Source organism: Cyclopterus lumpus, chromosome 7 (genome assembly GCF_009769545.1).
Source record: "Cyclopterus lumpus isolate fCycLum1 chromosome 7, fCycLum1.pri, whole genome shotgun sequence".
Classification (NCBI taxonomy): Eukaryota; Metazoa; Chordata; class Actinopteri; order Perciformes; family Cyclopteridae; genus Cyclopterus; species Cyclopterus lumpus.
In genome coordinates, this window is record NC_046972.1 from 19,222,218 (window position 1) to 19,239,521 (window position 17,304).

At 41.6% G+C, this 17,304-nt stretch overlaps 1 protein-coding gene across 17 annotated transcripts in view; it reads left to right on the top strand.

Annotated features, from left to right (window-relative positions):
* The window catches only part of LOC117734030 (rap1 GTPase-activating protein 1-like), a 55,016-nt gene that overhangs the window by 32,299 nt on the left and 5,413 nt on the right, over positions 1-17,304 (top strand). For 13 of the 17 annotated variants that reach the window (XM_034538075.1, XM_034538076.1, XM_034538065.1 and 10 more), the window contains 18 exons: positions 1,055-1,148; positions 5,698-5,733; positions 6,604-6,651; positions 7,092-7,130; positions 7,245-7,436; positions 8,812-8,915; positions 9,598-9,676; positions 9,790-9,843; positions 10,201-10,284; positions 11,632-11,732; positions 11,876-12,005; positions 12,786-12,941; positions 13,014-13,085; positions 13,197-13,283; positions 13,389-13,529; positions 14,695-14,823; positions 16,010-16,087; positions 17,214-17,304. The exon at positions 17,214-17,304 is cut by the window's right edge and continues 19 nt beyond it. In XM_034538075.1, coding sequence (XP_034393966.1) covers positions 1,080-1,148; positions 5,698-5,733; positions 6,604-6,651; positions 7,092-7,130; positions 7,245-7,436; positions 8,812-8,915; positions 9,598-9,676; positions 9,790-9,843; positions 10,201-10,284; positions 11,632-11,732; positions 11,876-12,005; positions 12,786-12,941; positions 13,014-13,085; positions 13,197-13,283; positions 13,389-13,529; positions 14,695-14,823; positions 16,010-16,087; positions 17,214-17,304 — 1,690 coding nt within the window. In that variant the 5' untranslated portion in view covers positions 1,055-1,079. Of the gene's footprint in view, positions 1-1,054; positions 1,149-4,285; positions 4,321-5,697; positions 5,734-6,603; positions 6,652-7,091; positions 7,131-7,244; positions 7,437-8,811; positions 8,916-9,597; positions 9,677-9,789; positions 9,844-10,200; positions 10,285-11,631; positions 11,733-11,875; positions 12,006-12,785; positions 12,942-13,013; positions 13,086-13,196; positions 13,284-13,388; positions 13,530-14,694; positions 14,824-16,009; positions 16,088-17,213 lie in introns of those variants that run through there. The other 4 variants (XM_034538072.1, XM_034538083.1, XM_034538079.1 and 1 more) reach the window with 2 other exon arrangements.

Genomic DNA, 17,304 nt, shown 5'->3' on the forward strand with positions numbered 1-17,304 from the left:
CATGATTTACTTAGCGGTACAGAGACGGACACCTTTTGGTCGGTGGAGAACACCCCACCCCCCTCTTGTAGATACAGAGATATGTTACATATTTCATTGGGGCTGCTTTGACCCTCTTTGATCATCGCAGAATGTTTCACTTTTCGCTGTCGCTGCTTCGCGAGGATTTACGCTTTCATACCAATCAATCACTTTGATCAATCACTTTGTGTGTTTTAAAATGGATTGAATTGATCAAACAGATTGAAAGCCTGCTGTGCAAACTGTCCAGTTGTCATTAGGGAACCACGTTAAGTGAGAGTATCGACCCGTGGTTGTGTGAGGATAAATCACCCCGGTGGAGATATTGAGTTGAGAGCAAAGGACGGTCTGTATTGTTGGGTTTTTGCATCAGCAATGTGTTACTCTAGAGAGTAACTAGTGTCATAGCAGCTTACTCCCTAAAAGAAATGAAGAACCTCCTCAAAAGAATATACTTTTTTGGCAACGTTTTTTATTATTTTTTATAAAGAGAGAAGAAATTGTATGTTGACTTTTTGTGTTTCAGACATATTTGTAGGCTCCGTGATGGTTATTAAGGTTAAATTTGTTCGATGTTTTCGACTATAAAATGCATTTAGGGGAAAGGAAAGCATCCGGCCACCAGGTTTAAGCCTCTTCCACATATCTATGCATATAAGACAAAACGGATGATTACCAGTGAGGGAAAAACTATTTATAAGCTACAATTTTGTGCGTCTTGAAAATGCATCATTTTTAAGACACACAAAATGTTCACCATGTCAGATTTGACCACTTAATTGCTTCACAGAGACATTGATCAAAAGAAGAAACAAAAACGGATCAATAACCAAATAAGATTATTTAAATAATTTCATTTGAAAAAAATCCTAATTTTCACACGAAGAAACCTTCTGTCTTTGGTCTTAAGGCCATCGACTAAATGAAACCAGCTACATTTCCCAGGGCTTCGCCTATTTTTTTTCTTTTGCTTGGTCTCTAACTGGGTCGACCTTTTCTGACTGAATGTTCTCTTTCATCTGTCTGATTGTAGGAAACAAGATGGGAGTGACCCACAAATGTCTACAACACTAGAGCCCCAGCTGTTCCAGCCGACCGCCTCGTACCCCACCTCGCCATTCCACAAGGTAGGCGGAGAACGAGCCGGGGGAGGGGGGGGGGTTGAGTTGCACTTTGACCCCTGACCTTATCTGATGTGATCTTTGCGAGGCGTCTCTGCTCATTTTGTCTCTACACCTGCTTCTGTCTGGATGCACTTGCTCGTTGTTCTGTCTGAATGTAATCTGACCCAGACTTTCTGCATGCAGTGTTACTTTGATTTTTTTTATTCTCGTCTTCCTTTGTTTTCCTTGTATAATTAGAATGCACAGAGCTTCGTGTCTGTGAGGACTGTCTTCAACCTGATTTCAATTATTACAAATCTATTTTTATAAGGAAATTGTCAGCTTGATGACGACACTTGCTCAATCCAAGCCGAAACGAGTCTGAGGCCATCAAAGCAAACAAAGTACGGCTAGTCTGAGCAATTGTCATTTTTAAATCAAAAGACTTTGTCGCCCCCACCGTCACGTAGGATGCATCACTGGATCAGAAAGTCAGTCATGTTTAATCAGTGTGGGGTTCAATTGTTAGACAGTTGTGTTCATGCCATCCTAAGCAACGTCAGTTAAAAATCATACTTTTTTTTCCTGGCCTTTTTATTTCCTTTTATGCTAAGCAAACTATGTGAAAACGTCTCCTCCTTTTGAGTTTTTTTATTTTTATTTTTATTTAAATTTTCTTTTTAGCTGTGCACAGCATTTTCTGCCGTGCACTTTGTGAGATTCAATGCATTGAGGGTATCATTCAGTTTTTCCTCAAGTTCACTAAAATATTAATTGAAGCGTTTATAAATCTGCTCGGCTTGTCCTATTGTTCTTCCTTTCCAGAGGAGATCACATGGGGAAAACAACTTAGATTGTAGATGCAGAATATAAAGTGCAGAACGTGAGCAGATCATTTCAAATAAATATATTTAGGTCGTCACAGTACACATCATATCCATCATGCCGTCAGAATATTCACTCGCGCGTGTTATCGCTAAAATGAGCGACTGGCGTGAAAAAAACAAAGCAGAGCCTGCCTGGTTTTCCAGATATTTCCAGAACTTAGAAACTGAGCAAAGCTGAGCTTGGTGGCGATTAACAGTGGATACAATCTCACTCGCGTCAGATTGGTTTCATAAGGTCTCTCACACTTTGGATGGGGTTTACGCTTCTCTCAATCTGACTTGATCTGAGCGGAGCAGTGGGAGTGGGAAGAGAAAGGGATTAAACAGTATGTGATGGTTGGGGGTGTTTAACCGTCGCTCCCGATCCCAGCTCAACTGGTTTGTAGTTTGACAGAAGAGAACACTTATATCCGAGCACTCTAAAGGGTGTCAGCAGCAGTTAGGGTAATATTTGATATTTCCTTTTTTACCATCTTTTGCAATTCAGTATTTGATGAGAATATTGAGAGACGGCATGGTGATGTACTGTAGTATAATAAGGGCTTAGTGGGCAAGACACAAAAGGAGTCTATCACTTTAATTAGAGCCCTGTGAAAACCAGGTCAATCTGCAATTAACCCCAGCAGGTCACCACCTAATTCAAACTACACTGGTGTACTCAGTGGTGGAAAAGCAGGTGCATTAACTCAAGTACTCTACTTAGGTTTCATTTGGAGGAACTCCACTACATTTATAAGTAATCACTAATTACAATCTAGTGATATGATTTATAATATTCTGGAAATTACAATCTAGTGATATGATTTATAATATTCTGGAATGGGCCTTTCACCACCGTGAGCACCTGTACTTTTCATGCTTACACTTTTTTTTTTGAACTATTTTTGACTCAACGTTAACGTGTGTGTAGCCTTTAGGGGGATCTGTTGGTAGAAGTGGAATATAGTATTGATCAGCTTGTTTTCTTTTAGAATTGTTGTGTTTTTCTTACCTCTTAGATTGAGCCGCCATGTTTTGACAGAAACCCAGAACGGACAGACCAAACACTGGCTCGAGATCAGGGACAACAGCGTTTTCAACTAGGCCACTTGGCACATGGGAGAAGTTTCAGTTAACTGGTAGACCCCTCTGCACCTTTTTTTTAAAATAAAATATCAGAGTATTTCCATACTGTCATATTAATAATGTTGCATATTTCTGAGAGATATCAAACGCACAACAGTCATCATCTTCGGAGTTTGCGTCACAGTTCACACATTTAATTGGAAAAATAATAATGAATGTATTTCAAGATGAGACGATGTTCAAATGCTCCTGTGCTTAAAATAACAGCTCCATGATACACACACACACACACACACACACACACACACACACACACCATACAAACTTGGGATGACAGTGAGATCCTAAACATACAGAACTAAGAACCAGACATACATCAAAGAAAAAGACGACATCCCCGACATCCTTTATGATGCATTTCAGCCTTTTGGAGCTGGTCAAAGATATCCTTATCTCTGTGAGAATGCACAGCGTTGCACCTGAAAAGCCTGGAGGAGAAGATGAGCTTATTAGCTCTCCCAATGAAAGGTCTAAGCACTAACACCTGCACTGAATGCTCCCTGTGGAGGCCCACACCTCCTCCACTCTGGTCATCTTCCTTTATTCTGCTACAATGAGATTTACTCTATCCATCAATTTGTTCCCAGCTTGTGATCACCTAATCTCTCAACATGTGCACCCATTCTATATTTGTGGGAGTCTTTAGTGTAGGACTGCCCACAAAGGAGTTGTTTCAGGGCATGTCTATGTGAGTAAGTTGGACTCCACTGGTCAGTCTAAGTCCAGATAAGGTTGGTGATAAAGAGGTGAGTGATACGTGGTATAGATTTCTTCCCGCACTGCGACACAATGACAGAGAAGGATCAGCGGAGGACAAGACCTCGAACATCAGTCAGAGGATTACTGCTCTAAACTTTGCATGCAACCGGAAACGTGCACGTGCTGATAATGATGTGTGTTTAGAGCCGGTGGAGCTCGTCCCATCCATACGACTCTCCAGTCGTATTCACACACGGCGGAGGATGCAGCGTTCCCTGAGGTGTCACAGTGGGACACAGTGGGACACTGACAAAGCCACAGCGGTCAGGGAGCAAGTTTAATCCAAACCTGAAGTCAGTCGAGAATCCTCCTTTTTTGAAGCTGCAGGACGTCCGCTTTTCAGAAAGTTAGAGATGGCTAAAAGTCATGACGGCCACGTCAATGCTCCAATGGTGACAAAGGCACACTGGAAGAAACCCAGCCATGTAAGTAGCTCTACTTTGGAAACATGCTGGATGGCAAACTATAGGGGAAATTTGGCATCAATTTCCACAGAGGCTTGGAAACAAACTGCTCCTACGAGTTGAGATGAAGTTGCGACGGCAACATTCATGTTCATGTTGCTTGTTTATTGTAGCGATGAGCTGAAGACAACTAGGAGCATTTCTAGTTCTGTTATCAGGCGTTTTCTTTTCGGATGACGTCGCATGAAGATTTGATCCGACTTACCTGGGCTTTTCGGGGGCTCTGTCATGACATACGGTTTTTATTTCCAATGCAGATGTTCCTTCAGTCCAAAGATAATATGTAGCTCGACTCCTCTGGCTCTAATCTCTAGTTAATGTTGTTGAAGCCGGGGTTATTTACTTTCAGGGTTTGTGGAGGCCTATTGTTTGCACATGGTGGAGGACTTTACTCATACTCGCACTGAAAGCTAAGACGAGATTGCTCTGTACACAAACTGTTTGCCTGTGTCAGGCTTTGCTGGTCAAACCTTTTAGCTGTCACTCGAGTACCTCAGACCGACGTGTCCACGCAGGCAAGTTTTTTTTTTTACGAGACATTTTAAAGGACAATACCTCAACAGCTGGGGTTGGGATCTAAATAATTAAAGTGTTTAGTGTGGGAAATGGCAAGAGATCACATGCTGAAATCAGCAAAAAGTATTCTTATAATTATTATTAGTGAAGTAAACGTTGGCGGTGGGGCAAGTCGGGGGAATAACATAAGGAACATTTTTCCATTTTTATCAATGCCTCATTGACTATTGTAGTATTGACTTGACAATATTTAACAGAATGTTCTGTTTGGGCTGCTTGAGGTTAACAGTTTTATCGCCGTAGTTTATTTTTAGTTTATTTTAATTGCAGAACAACGTGAACTCGAATAGATGGTGTATTTCTACTACATTAAATGTCACTTTTACTTTTGGTTAAATACAAAGGAATGCCACATTCTCTATAGCTGTGTTTGTTGTTGACTGTACTTTTTTTATGCAGCATCATCCCACCTAAATCCCACATAAGTCTATTTAGATTCCTGTTTTTGGAGTTATATAACTTGTTCATGAAGTCGCGAACAACATTTACTGTCACGATGTGGAATAACATGCAGCACTTTTCTTAATAATAATTGTTCATCCATAACTTCTGTCAAATATAATACATGAAGTATGTCCTTATTTATTGCATTTGGGCATCTTCATGTTGGGAAGAGTTACTGACTCAGAAGAAACTGCTTATCATTATGTTTACACATGAGCAGTCGGGTCTGTAGGAAGTAAGGAAGCTACGTAACAATCAGTTAACCTCAGCTCCCATCAACTGATCTCAAAACGTTTCATCTCACTCTCCTCTCTCCAGACCCCAGATTTATTGGAAATGCTTGAAAGGATCCAGGTAAGATGACGCGTTTATCTTCGTGTTTCGTCTTTCTGAGCTGTACTCACCAAGCAACTAACCAGTGAGTGTCTCTTCCTGATGCTGCAGCCCTTTGGCCCTCTCCTCGGCCACAATACTTGAGTCCGGTGGTTTCAGAGGAGATCCGAGCTAATGCGTGTTTCTGTCTCCTGGTTTTTCCCGATATTTACTCTGATCAATCTCTAATAATATGCGATCCGGCACGTAAAAAGTTGGCTCTTTTTTTCAAAATTGTTGATTTTAATAATATACTGTGTGTCTGGCAGCGTCTGTTGGCATAAATGAATATAAATACAAAAAAAATAAGAAATTCCTCTTTGGCAGAGAAGAGGAGGGGGGCAGTGATGCACGACTGCGTTTCCACAAAATCGATGTGATCGTCTTGCGACGCCAGTTGGCCCTCACCAGGCCCTGATTTCTCTGCGTTGTCTCCCCCCCCCCTCAGGTCTCGTGTAGGTGGGCCAATCAGCTCAGCGTTTTTTTAATCCCTGGAGTCTTATTACCACGTTAACAGATGTTTCCGTAACTCCCAAAACGCCGGCTCTTTAGCATCCCGGAAACTGTCTCTCGCTCTCTGCGACGCTTCTCCCTCTCTATCGTTCCATCTGTCCCTCTCTGACTCTCTGCTTGGTTGCCTGCTGCATATGGATCTCTTGGGAAAAACTGTGCCTTTTTTATGTAATGAGGACCATAATTCTCTGTTAGTTTGTTTTGTCCTGGTCTTTCAGGGCATGATTATTATGTAAATTGTTTTGTACGTCTAATCAAAAAAACAAGTGTTTTGAATTAACATATTTGTGTGACCTCTTCCTCTCTCTGTGTTTCTTATCTCTCCCTCTCCCCTTGTAGGGCAAGAGAATGGATGAGCAGAGATGCACCTTTCCTCCCCCACTTAAGGTTCGGCTCTCCATGTGGAGACTGCTCCGCCATATCTTGCTCTGCCAGACAGGCTGATTGCTTCGGCACACAGTATTATTCATAATGCGGTGAAATGCTTTAAAACCTGCAGAGTTGGTTAAGATTATGAATCCTATATCCTCTGATGCTTTGCTCTGCAGACCGAAATGGTGAATTCCTTTCGCAAGAAAACTATGTAACAGGATATGACAATAATGTAATCCAGTATTTTTAAACCACCAATGGGCCAAATAATGGGAATACTTTGATCAAGCAGTGATTCATATGTATTTGCCAATCTGATTTTCATTGCATAACAGTTATGCAATTACTCTGAATGGGTGTCCTTTGGGATTATAGAGTTGGACAGTGTGGTTATTTTTATTTTTTGATGAGAAAACAAAGCTTTTTTTTTCCTCTGTTGTTTTTTATATTTTCAGACTGAGGAGGATTACATCCCATACCCAAGTGTCCACGAGGTAGGACGACGACGTGCTGCCGTAGCACTTTTCACCATCTGTCCATCCGTGTCCTAAAATATCTTTTTCCAAAGTTTACAGCGTTTTTTTTGTTTCTCAACCCTTTTGGGACAGGTGTTGGGTAGAAAGAGTCCCTTTCCTCTCATCCTCCTGCCGCAGTTTGGGGGTTTCTGGATAGAAGGGACGAACCACGAGATGAGTTGCAACGTGGAAACGGAAACGCCGCAGCCTCTGTGCCCGAACACCCGCACCAAGCTGGAATGTAACACCACGGCGACACTCTTCCGGAAACACTTTCTGGGCAAGGTTAGCCACAACCTGTTATTGTCAATCTTGAAAAAAGAAAACAATAAATACTAAAAAACTAAACAAAACTTGGAAAAATTTGGGGCGAGCTCAAAGACGACCTTTTTATGAACACACTAATATCAAGATTTAAACAATAGACGACACAGGCAAGAGAATAGAACATTAGGTGAGGTCATTACATTTTTTTTTTTAAAAAGGTTCATGCACATGTGGTTGTTTTTCACACTGAAACATTTCCTCCATCGTCTTTCATGTAGTTGTATATTTCCCCTCAATTCAAATGTAATTTGCTCCACAGTTTTTATTATTTCTTACCAGTTGTCGAAGCGTGGGCATGATTTCTGAAACTATAATGCATAATTTTAACACTAAATTGATGTTGGTATTCTACCAAGTAATACAAATTACACATCCTAAGGAAGAAGCGACCTAATCTCTAGTCTTGTCATATACAACGATTGTTTTCATAATTCAAGTCTTTGACATTGGGCAAAACCATAAAATATGACAAAATGAAGCGTCGTTCTCTTCACATCTACTTCAACATTTACTTTACTGCTAAATTGTATTTAGCCTGTTAGATTTGTGTCATCTGTATTTTCCTACAAATCTCCCCCGGTATGTTCCCAGCTCTCCTCCTCAGCTGAGCTGGTACATCTTCATCTCTGCTTTTAGATTTTTCAGATGTGTAGTTTGTCCCATGTTCACTTTCTATCTCCACAATCATGCAAAGAAACATAAGGATAGGATCATCAAAGAGTCTTGTTTATTGAGCATTATAGTAAACTCGTCCGTTTTTTAAAAGGTGCCTTCTAAAAGAGATATTACTGGAGTCAGACTTCCTTCCTCCGAGCCTCATTACTCTAATAGAACATTTTAACAATCAATTTCACTTCTTGCTCATTATAGTAATGAAATGAAGAGCAACATATTTTATCCCAATAGAATAAACCAGCCACTGGTCTCACTGTTTGGCACCTCATGCACTGTTGCTAATGAAGAAGCATTCGCCTTCGCCACCTGTTCACACACACACACACACACACACACACACACACACACACACACACACACACACACACACACACACACACACACACTATGAACAAATACACAAATAATATGAACAAATTGTATATGCCTGTCGTCAAAGAGCAACAGAAGTTGAAAAAGTACTCTGTTGTGTGTGTGTGTGTGTGTGTGTGTGTGTGTGTGTGTGTGTGTGTGTGTGTGTGTGTGTGTGTGTGTGTGTGTGTGTGTGTGTGTGTGTGTGTGTGTGTGTGTGTGTGTGTGTGTGTGTGTGTGTGTGTGTGTGTGTGTTCATCCTGACAGATACTATATTAATGGCTGTATCCTTGTACTGTGCCCTCAGGAACACTTTAATTACTATTCAGTGGACACTGCCCTTGGACATCTGGTGTTCTCTCTAAAGTACGATGTGATTGGTGACCAGGAACATCTCCGTCTAATGCTGAGGTAAAGCTCATTATTAAGCATTCATTTGTTTCACACATATAAAAACAGTTCAAACAAATCACATGAAAGTATGGTAGAAACCTTTAATGGCTTTTATGTGTGTATATATATATATATATATATATATATATATATATATATATATATATATATATATATAAATAAATAAGAATCTGAAAATATAATCAACAACTGCAACACAAAAAAGAGTGGTGCACTTGATATAACAGCTTTGTAAAAAGATAACACTCTAATCTAATTTACATAATGAAGATCCTTGAATTAGCTTCTGAATCAACATCTGAAGTAACAAATGTGTCGGCTGACACCAAATGTGTGCATTTCCCTGATCAACATGAAATGTATTCAGAAGAATACACTCTATTTGTTCCTAAATGCCTTGTATGACTGGATAAACACATCCTCGCGGCACGGGTGTTATCATAAGAGTCATAAAGCGAGAGAGAGTGTCAACAGCGCTGACATTTCCACGGCAGAGTAACAGATGGACTATTTAGGCCAGCAAGTGGGTGGGTGAGGAGGGACGGAGGGAAGCCAAAGAGAGGCGAGGGTGGGGAAGGTTGATGATGGTCCATACCGGATCCTCTCTCTTCCGTCTGATCAATGTTGCATCACAGTTTATGGCTTTGAGACCACACTGATTGTTTTATGACTTCACCAGAACCAAGCTGAAAACCTACCATGACGTGATCCCCATTTCATGTCTGACAGAGTTTCCCAATGTGGTCCAAATGGCCAAGGTAAGAAGAGATTTATTTTTATTTTTTATGATGCAGAGATTAGTCCACTGTGATTGTATCGAACCGCATTCTCACATTTCTTTCTCTCTCTCTTTTTTTTTTCTCATCCAAAGCTGGTCTGTGAAGAGGTCAATGTGGACCGCTTTTGTCCTGTCCTTTATCCAAAAGTAAGATCTGGCTTGGTTTGTATAGTTGCAGCGGCTGGATATGTATCCGTTTCATATATCCGATACATCTGATGATTTACAGGATGGGGCTGTATAGTCGGGTGCCCTTAGGAAGCATTGGCAACTTCATAATAAATACACAACGACTTCGGAGGATACCAACTTGACTTGTGATTTCAGAAGCTTCATATTAGCGTCAGATAAACGTTTACAGTTTAGTACAAGATGAGGATTGTAATTTCTGTCCCCAATCACTTACATTGTCACCAAGAGATGTTCATATGGGCACCTGACAGAAAGACTGTGAACCTAAACTTTAATGTTCCTTGTTTTGTTTGTTTTTTGTGTTTTTTACAGGCTTCAAGACTTATTGTGAACTTTGATGAACATGTGATCAGCAACAATTTCAAGTTTGGGGTCATTTATCAAAAGTTTGGACAGGTGAGCTCTACAGTTTGGATGTAAACTAATAATTGTGGCTAATTAGATGTGCATGCATCCCTCATATACATTGTATTCAGCACGGAAAGAATGACAATGGAGCATAAATTGCCATTTTCTAATTTCTTCAAGGAAGCTCAGTCCTCCTCAGTTTTAATTGTGGCTTTGCGTCCAACACAGTAACTGTGGCTGTCTTCAACTCTCATTTTCTGAGGCAATCATAGACCTCTTGTTTACTTGAGGGATGGTGGGGGGGGGGGGGGTGGGGGGGGGTGGTGGCAGAGGAGCCACTGAATGCTTTGCCGAGGGCACTTGTACCTCTGAATGGGGACCCTTAGTGTGTTGAGATCTGCCCTGGTGATTCCTTAAAGGCTGCTGTAGTTTACAAATACATTGTTAAATGCATTGAAAATGAGCCAAGGGCCATCCCCCAAAGGCAGTGATGGCCCTCTTCTTCTTCTCCTGCCGGACATATTTCTATTCAGAAGGCTGAGTGGAGAAAGGCATGATGGTTAAGTAGGCATACTGTTAACAAAACATGAATACTCGATAAGCAAGAGGAGCTTCTTCTGAGGTGTTGTTTCTTTGTTTGTGCTGCAGCAGGCTTGTTCACATCGCGCTGGCTTTCAATAGACGATCAAATGTATGTCATAGAGGTCATTAGTGCGCAAGCTTTCTTAAGCCCTCCCGTAAACCTTCGGTGAGACATCCGGTTTTAATTGTTCTGAAATGCAAATACGGTGTTTGAACAGTGACGAACACACTGCCGATACATTTTTCCTTACCCGCATCCAGTTATTAACCAAAACACGCCTCGCATAAAAATGCTTATCGTGTCACTGCTGCTGGCACAAGTATACACAATCTCACCTCCCTGAGATCAGTTGTCATTATGCTGGCCAGACATTGTCCTTACTGCGTGTTTATTTGTAATGCATGTTATCCTGGGTAACATTAGTCTATCTAACCTTTTAGACGTAAAAGACAGTTATTTACTTTAAATGAACATTTTCATTGTCTTTTAATATAGATGTTGCATTACAATAGCAGTGTTCTAAGCAGAAATGATGGCATGCAGCATAGAACGTCCATTACAACCACAAGAGACTTGAGACTTGACTTGGACTCTACAGCTCAACGACTTGAGACTTGACTTGGACTCTACAGCTCAAAGACTTGAGACTTGACTTGGACTCTACAGCTCAAAGACTTGAGACTTGACTTGGACTCTACAGCTCAAAGACTTGAGACTTGACTTGGACTCTTTGGCTCAACGACTTGAGACTTGGACTCTTTTTGTCCTCCAAGCCTTAATGTTTATCATATATATGTATTTACTGGTTACAGACTTCAGAGGAAGAGCTGTTTGGCAACAGTGAAGAGAGTCCTGCCTTTGTAGAATTCCTGGAGTTTCTGGGGGGGAAAATTGAGCTGCACAACTTTAAAGGGTAAGGATCTAAAGGCACTGTATATACTCTTAAACCATACATTTCACAGAAGGATGCCAACCGCAATTTACATCACACAAGGCTAGCTACAGGGAGACGATGGTCAAGAATATCTTGTTATAAATGGTTCTGTTTGCTTGCAGTTTCCGTGGAGGGTTAGACGTGACTCACGGGCAGACTGGCACTGAATCCGTCTACTGCAACTACCGTAACAAAGAGGTCATGTTCCATGTGTCCACAAAGCTGCCTTACACAGATGGGGACACGCAGCAGGTACTGTAATACAATACCAGACGAACACGGCGTTCATGATTCACTCCGAGCAGTCAGACCGGTTCCCTCTGGCCTTTAGTACCAGCTTGTGCATGTACCTCCCTGTTGTGTCAAACACCTGCAGCATATTAGCAAAAACAACAAACAAAATAAATTACCTACTGGTTGCAAACATGAATCACTTGAAATGTATGCTCTAGTTTCTGCACATGTGAGCGCCACTCCTCGCTCCTCGTGATTTAAAAGCAGGCCGAATCCTCCTCCTTCCCCTGCCACATATCATCACACACACACTCTGATTAATTAATAACACAGTCTCACACACATTGCTGTCGTGGTTTCGTCCAAACACAGATGAGCCCAGGTCTGTATGTTCAGTCTCCCCAGCAGTGGTGGGTGTTATAGGCATGGGCTCCTTCGAGACGATCAGCGCTTATTCATGCTTTCATTGGTAGAAACAGCACCCCCTGGTGGTTTTTAAATGCTGGACATGCATCCAGTTGTGAGATATAGGGGGGAGAAGGAGGAAGAATGGAGAGAAAGCACTTTTTTTGGAAGTTATTTATAATGTCTCTATATTTCACAAAAGTGTCTTATTTTCCAAATGCAACTCCAATGAGCATGAAATGGGACTTCATAATTTTGGCTTTCTGAAACCTGCAGATAAAAGACAACATTCACACACATCCGCCAATGCTCGGCATTAGCATTCTCTCATCCGACGATGACCCTTTAATCCACCTGTAAAGGAATATGTCTCATGTGGCTGTTGTGTTGCAGTTGCAGAGAAAGAGGCACATAGGGAACGACATCGTGGCCATCTTATTCCAAGAGGAGAACACTCCCTTTGTACCGGACATGATCGCCTCCAACTTTCTCCACGCATACGTTGTGGTCCAAGTGGTCAACCCCTGCTCCGACAACGTCCTCTACAAGGTGAATTATTTGCTGGATTTGCCACCCCGTGATGAACACTTGATTCAACCTAATCTTACTCTTCATTCTTAGGTGTCAGTGACGGCACGGGATGATGTACCTTTCTTTGGCCCGGCCCTCCCAAACCCTGCTGTCTTTAAAAAAGTAAGAGAAAGAACAACTTGAGAGCTTCACTAATGGATCCTCCTCCTCTTGGTCATGTAGCAACTGTGGCTCACCACATGAAATCTTGTCTCTTTGCCCCTCTATTTCCAGAGCCCTGAATTCCATGAATTCCTTTTTATTAAGCTCATCAATGCAGAATACGCATGCTACAAAGCAGAGAAATTTTCCAAATTAGAGGTGAGTTGTTGCAAGGCATTTAAAACATTTCTGGCATTCTTTAAATATATCCATAGTTTCATTCCTGTGTGTGTCTGTGTCTGTATGTGTGTGTTTATGTGTAAGGAACGAACGAGGTTGGCCTTGTTAGAGACCCTTTATGAGGAGCTCCATATGAACAGCCAGGCCATGATGGGTGTTGGAGGAGATGACGACAAACTGGAGAACGGGAGTGCAGGAGGAGGCGGCTTCTTTGAGTCCTTCAAGGTAACTGGAGAGGCAGCAGCCGAGGCCGGGGCTTTGAACTTCTCTTTGTAAACATTTCTACTTCGAACAAAAAAAAGAAAGAAATCAATACGTTAAAACTTAAATACAAAAATTCTACATTTTAGTTTTTTAAGCACCAGACAGGAACACCTATCTCCATTTAATAAGTAGGTTTGCATTTTGGGAATTACGTTTATTCGCTCTGAGATTATTTTTTAATGAAAAGTGCTTTACAAATAAAATGCATTATTATTCACTTTTTTTGCAGAGTGTTAGATGAGAAGATTGATACCACTCTCATGCTGTGTGCTCAACATAAAGCAGTTAGGTTAGCTTACTAAAGGACACAGCTAGCACCTTTCCCATAATGTCTAACTACCTTTAAATGCCATTATGAGGTCATTGTTACTGCACAGGAACAGTATAAAACTGACATCTACAGTAACCTGTTTTTATACCAGCTGTCTCATGTTTCTTCTGCGGATATAAAAAGGGTGTCTTCTCTCTGGCAGTCTCTCTGGATTGCTCTTACCTAACCGCGAGCTATGGGCTGTAAATGTTTATTAATCTCCCTCAATCTTTGTTAATTTGAATGTAGAAAAGCTCTGCGGCTCCTCCTGCTGGAACACATCACTCCTGGCTTCAAAGCTTTTCTTCCTCCTGCCTCATTGCTGTTTTGTGCTGCTGTGCATGCTCCAGTGTTCATTCTCTAGTCATTTATTTATATGATTCTGTCATCTTTTGTTTGTCATTAATACAAAACCAATGGATAGATTTCCTTCACCGTCAGATGCCTTTTGCCTTTTCACTCTGTTCCATGCCTGCAAAGAGGTGCACTGGGCTTCACACCTCTCCTGGCTGTGTTTAACCGTAGTGTGGTCAGACATCTGGGAGCCACTTGGTCCTTCTCCTTCCCCTCTCCTCTCTTCCCACCTATCTTAACATAATGACTCATCTGAGCCCCCCCGCGGGCATTAAAGCTTAGCAGTGTTCTCTGTCGCTTCCTTGTCCGTCAGGATTAGCATCAGGCCAGCGCTCTCTGCCTGTAGTGGTCAGTGTTCAGAGACAGCCCCGAGGCTCCTCTCGGCCCGTGAGGCCGTACAGCGATGCCGAGGGGTCACAGGGGCCAGCACCATCTGAATGTATCTCCTCCTCCTCTCTGTAGCGGGTGATGCGCAGCAGGAGCCAGTCTATGGATGCCATGGGTCTTACTTTCAAGAAGCACACATTCTCCACTAGCTTCAGCAGCAGCTTTAACCACGAGCCCGCAGAGAGCCCCAAATTCCCAGGGATAGTAAGTACAGCCCCACTCCTGCTGGTCTCCAGTGAGGGGAGGCTCGCTCCCTCTGCCTCCCCCTCCAGCGGTTCTGCCGGAGTCCGTTCCCCCTCCTCCCTCACTTGCCTGCTGCACTAACTTCTCACAGAGGAGGGCTTCGAGTGGCACATTTATGCCTGGGCCTTTTTAAACATGGCTCTCACATTGTGTGCCAGCACGAGATGGAGTGCCTGGACACTCGTAGACTTGAATACGTCTAGAACAACGAGGTGAACTTCTCCCCGGGCTTAAAGCTGCTTCCAATTCTTAATGTTTGTACCCCATGCATCGAGATTGTTCATAACTTCTCGTGTGTGTGTGTGTGTGTGTGTGTGTGTGTGTGTGTGTGTGTGTGTGTGTGTGTGTGTGTGTGTGTGTGTGTGTGTGTGTGTGTGTGTGTGTGTGTGTGTGTGTGTGTGTGTGTGTGTGTGTGTGTGTGTGTGTGTGTGTGTGTGTGTGTGTGTGTGGACTGTATTTCTTTATTATTATGAACACATTTCTGTGAAAACCTTGTATCCTTGACTCAACATTGACCGTGTGTGTGGTTGCTTGTCTGGTAATGTATATTTTGGTGGGCTGTAGGAAGGTATTTATTTATGGAGATTTCATTAATTTGTATGGATTTAAGAACCATTATGAAACAGACGTCCACATTAATACAGTATCTCTAGATAACATTTAAAATAAATTGCCTTCTAAAATAACTAACCATTATTATTAACCTACATGCTATTTAATTATTAATGTATATAACTCGATCTTGCCTTTTTGCTCATATCTGCCATGCTGTGAAACCTAATGTGTAACATGCTGTTCGTCCTCCTTTGCCTTTTAAAAAAAAAACAACACACAATCTCATCTTCATCCTCTTCCTCGTCCTTGCAGGCATATGGCTCACATAACTGACTCGTCACTTCTCTCTCCCATTCAGCTGCATGCGTTGCACCCGTGGAGCCAAAATGTCCCTCTTTGTATTCTCCAGTAAACACATGCTTTGTATTTTTGTTTGACTGACTGCGTGTAATCTCATATATATTTGTAAATATCTCATGTTGTCTCTCCCTCCTTTTGCCCACCTCTCTTTCTATGTGTCACCTGTCTTCATCACATCTCTCTCTCTCTCTCTCTCTCTCTCTCTCTCTCTCTCTCTTCCTGTGTGGCTCAGTCATTGCTTGTCCCAGGTAAAAGTCCCAGTAAATATGGACGTCGAGGCAGTGCCATAGGGATAGGAACAGTAGAAGAGGTTCATGTCTAATTCTAACTACTTATTTCTCAAATTTGCTGCTTTCTCTGTCTGCATGGCTCCACTGCATCAAACACCTTTCTCTATACATTTGAGCACTGCATTTAATATGCATCAGTGTGTGTGTTAGACAGGATACATTGTATAAACTGCATTATTTCCATATGTGAACAGAATCAGAACCATTTATTGCCAAGTATGTTGGACATACAAGCAATCTGTCTTGGCGGGTGGTGCATAACATCGGACAATAAGACAAATTAACACAGTTCAAGAAATATGAAAATGTTCATTAAAAAAAAAAAGCAGAAATGGATATTTTTCCTCCACATACTCACATGGACTAATTGGTTTGTTCAATTCCACATGGATTGTACAGACTACAATGTATGAATCATTCAAATTAGTAAGAGATAAGCAGCTCTTTCATATCGCTGAAGCACATAGACGGTAAAAGTCACATTTTAATTTCATACCTTTAACTCCCTACTCACGAACATTGTAGATTTTCTTCTGTTCTCTCTCATCTCCTTTACTGCGATGTATGTTCACGCCCTTTTAAGTCTTTATGACTAACTACCCTCTATTACAATTCCAGTATTCTTAATACTCTATTTGTTTTAAAATTATGGATATTAATGACTTAATGACCCCCTTACAGATACATTATTTTTAAATAAGAATCTTCCTCCTGCTCTTTGAAGCCACCTTGAGTTAAAAAAAAAAAAGGCTTTTCCAGTTCTTATTATAAGAGCTTTAAAAGGGAGATTGAGTGAACAAAGCAGTCGCTGAGAAAGCATATTTAGTGGTATGCCCTGGAGCCTTTAAATCCATCTTTCATCTCCCGCCTTAGTGTGCCCTGCACTGGCTGAAAGACTGGCACTGGGGCTTCACATTAAGCCGCTAAGTGCATATCTTAACTTTTTCATGATAGTCACAACTCGAATGGAGCAATGTAACGGGCTAGCCTTTCATTTCCCCCAGATGATTACAACAAGATGGACATTTGAATAGTTAAGTCAAAAGATAATCATTACCTCCCCTCAGTAATACATAAATAAGGTAAACTTGATACTAATTAACAATACAAAAGGCATGACAAGTACTTTTTCTCTCTCCCTGGCAGTCGTTGATAATCCCGGGGAAAAGTCCAACCAGGAAAAAGTCGGGTCCTTTCAGCTCCAGGCGAAGCAGTGCCATCGGGATAGAAAACATTC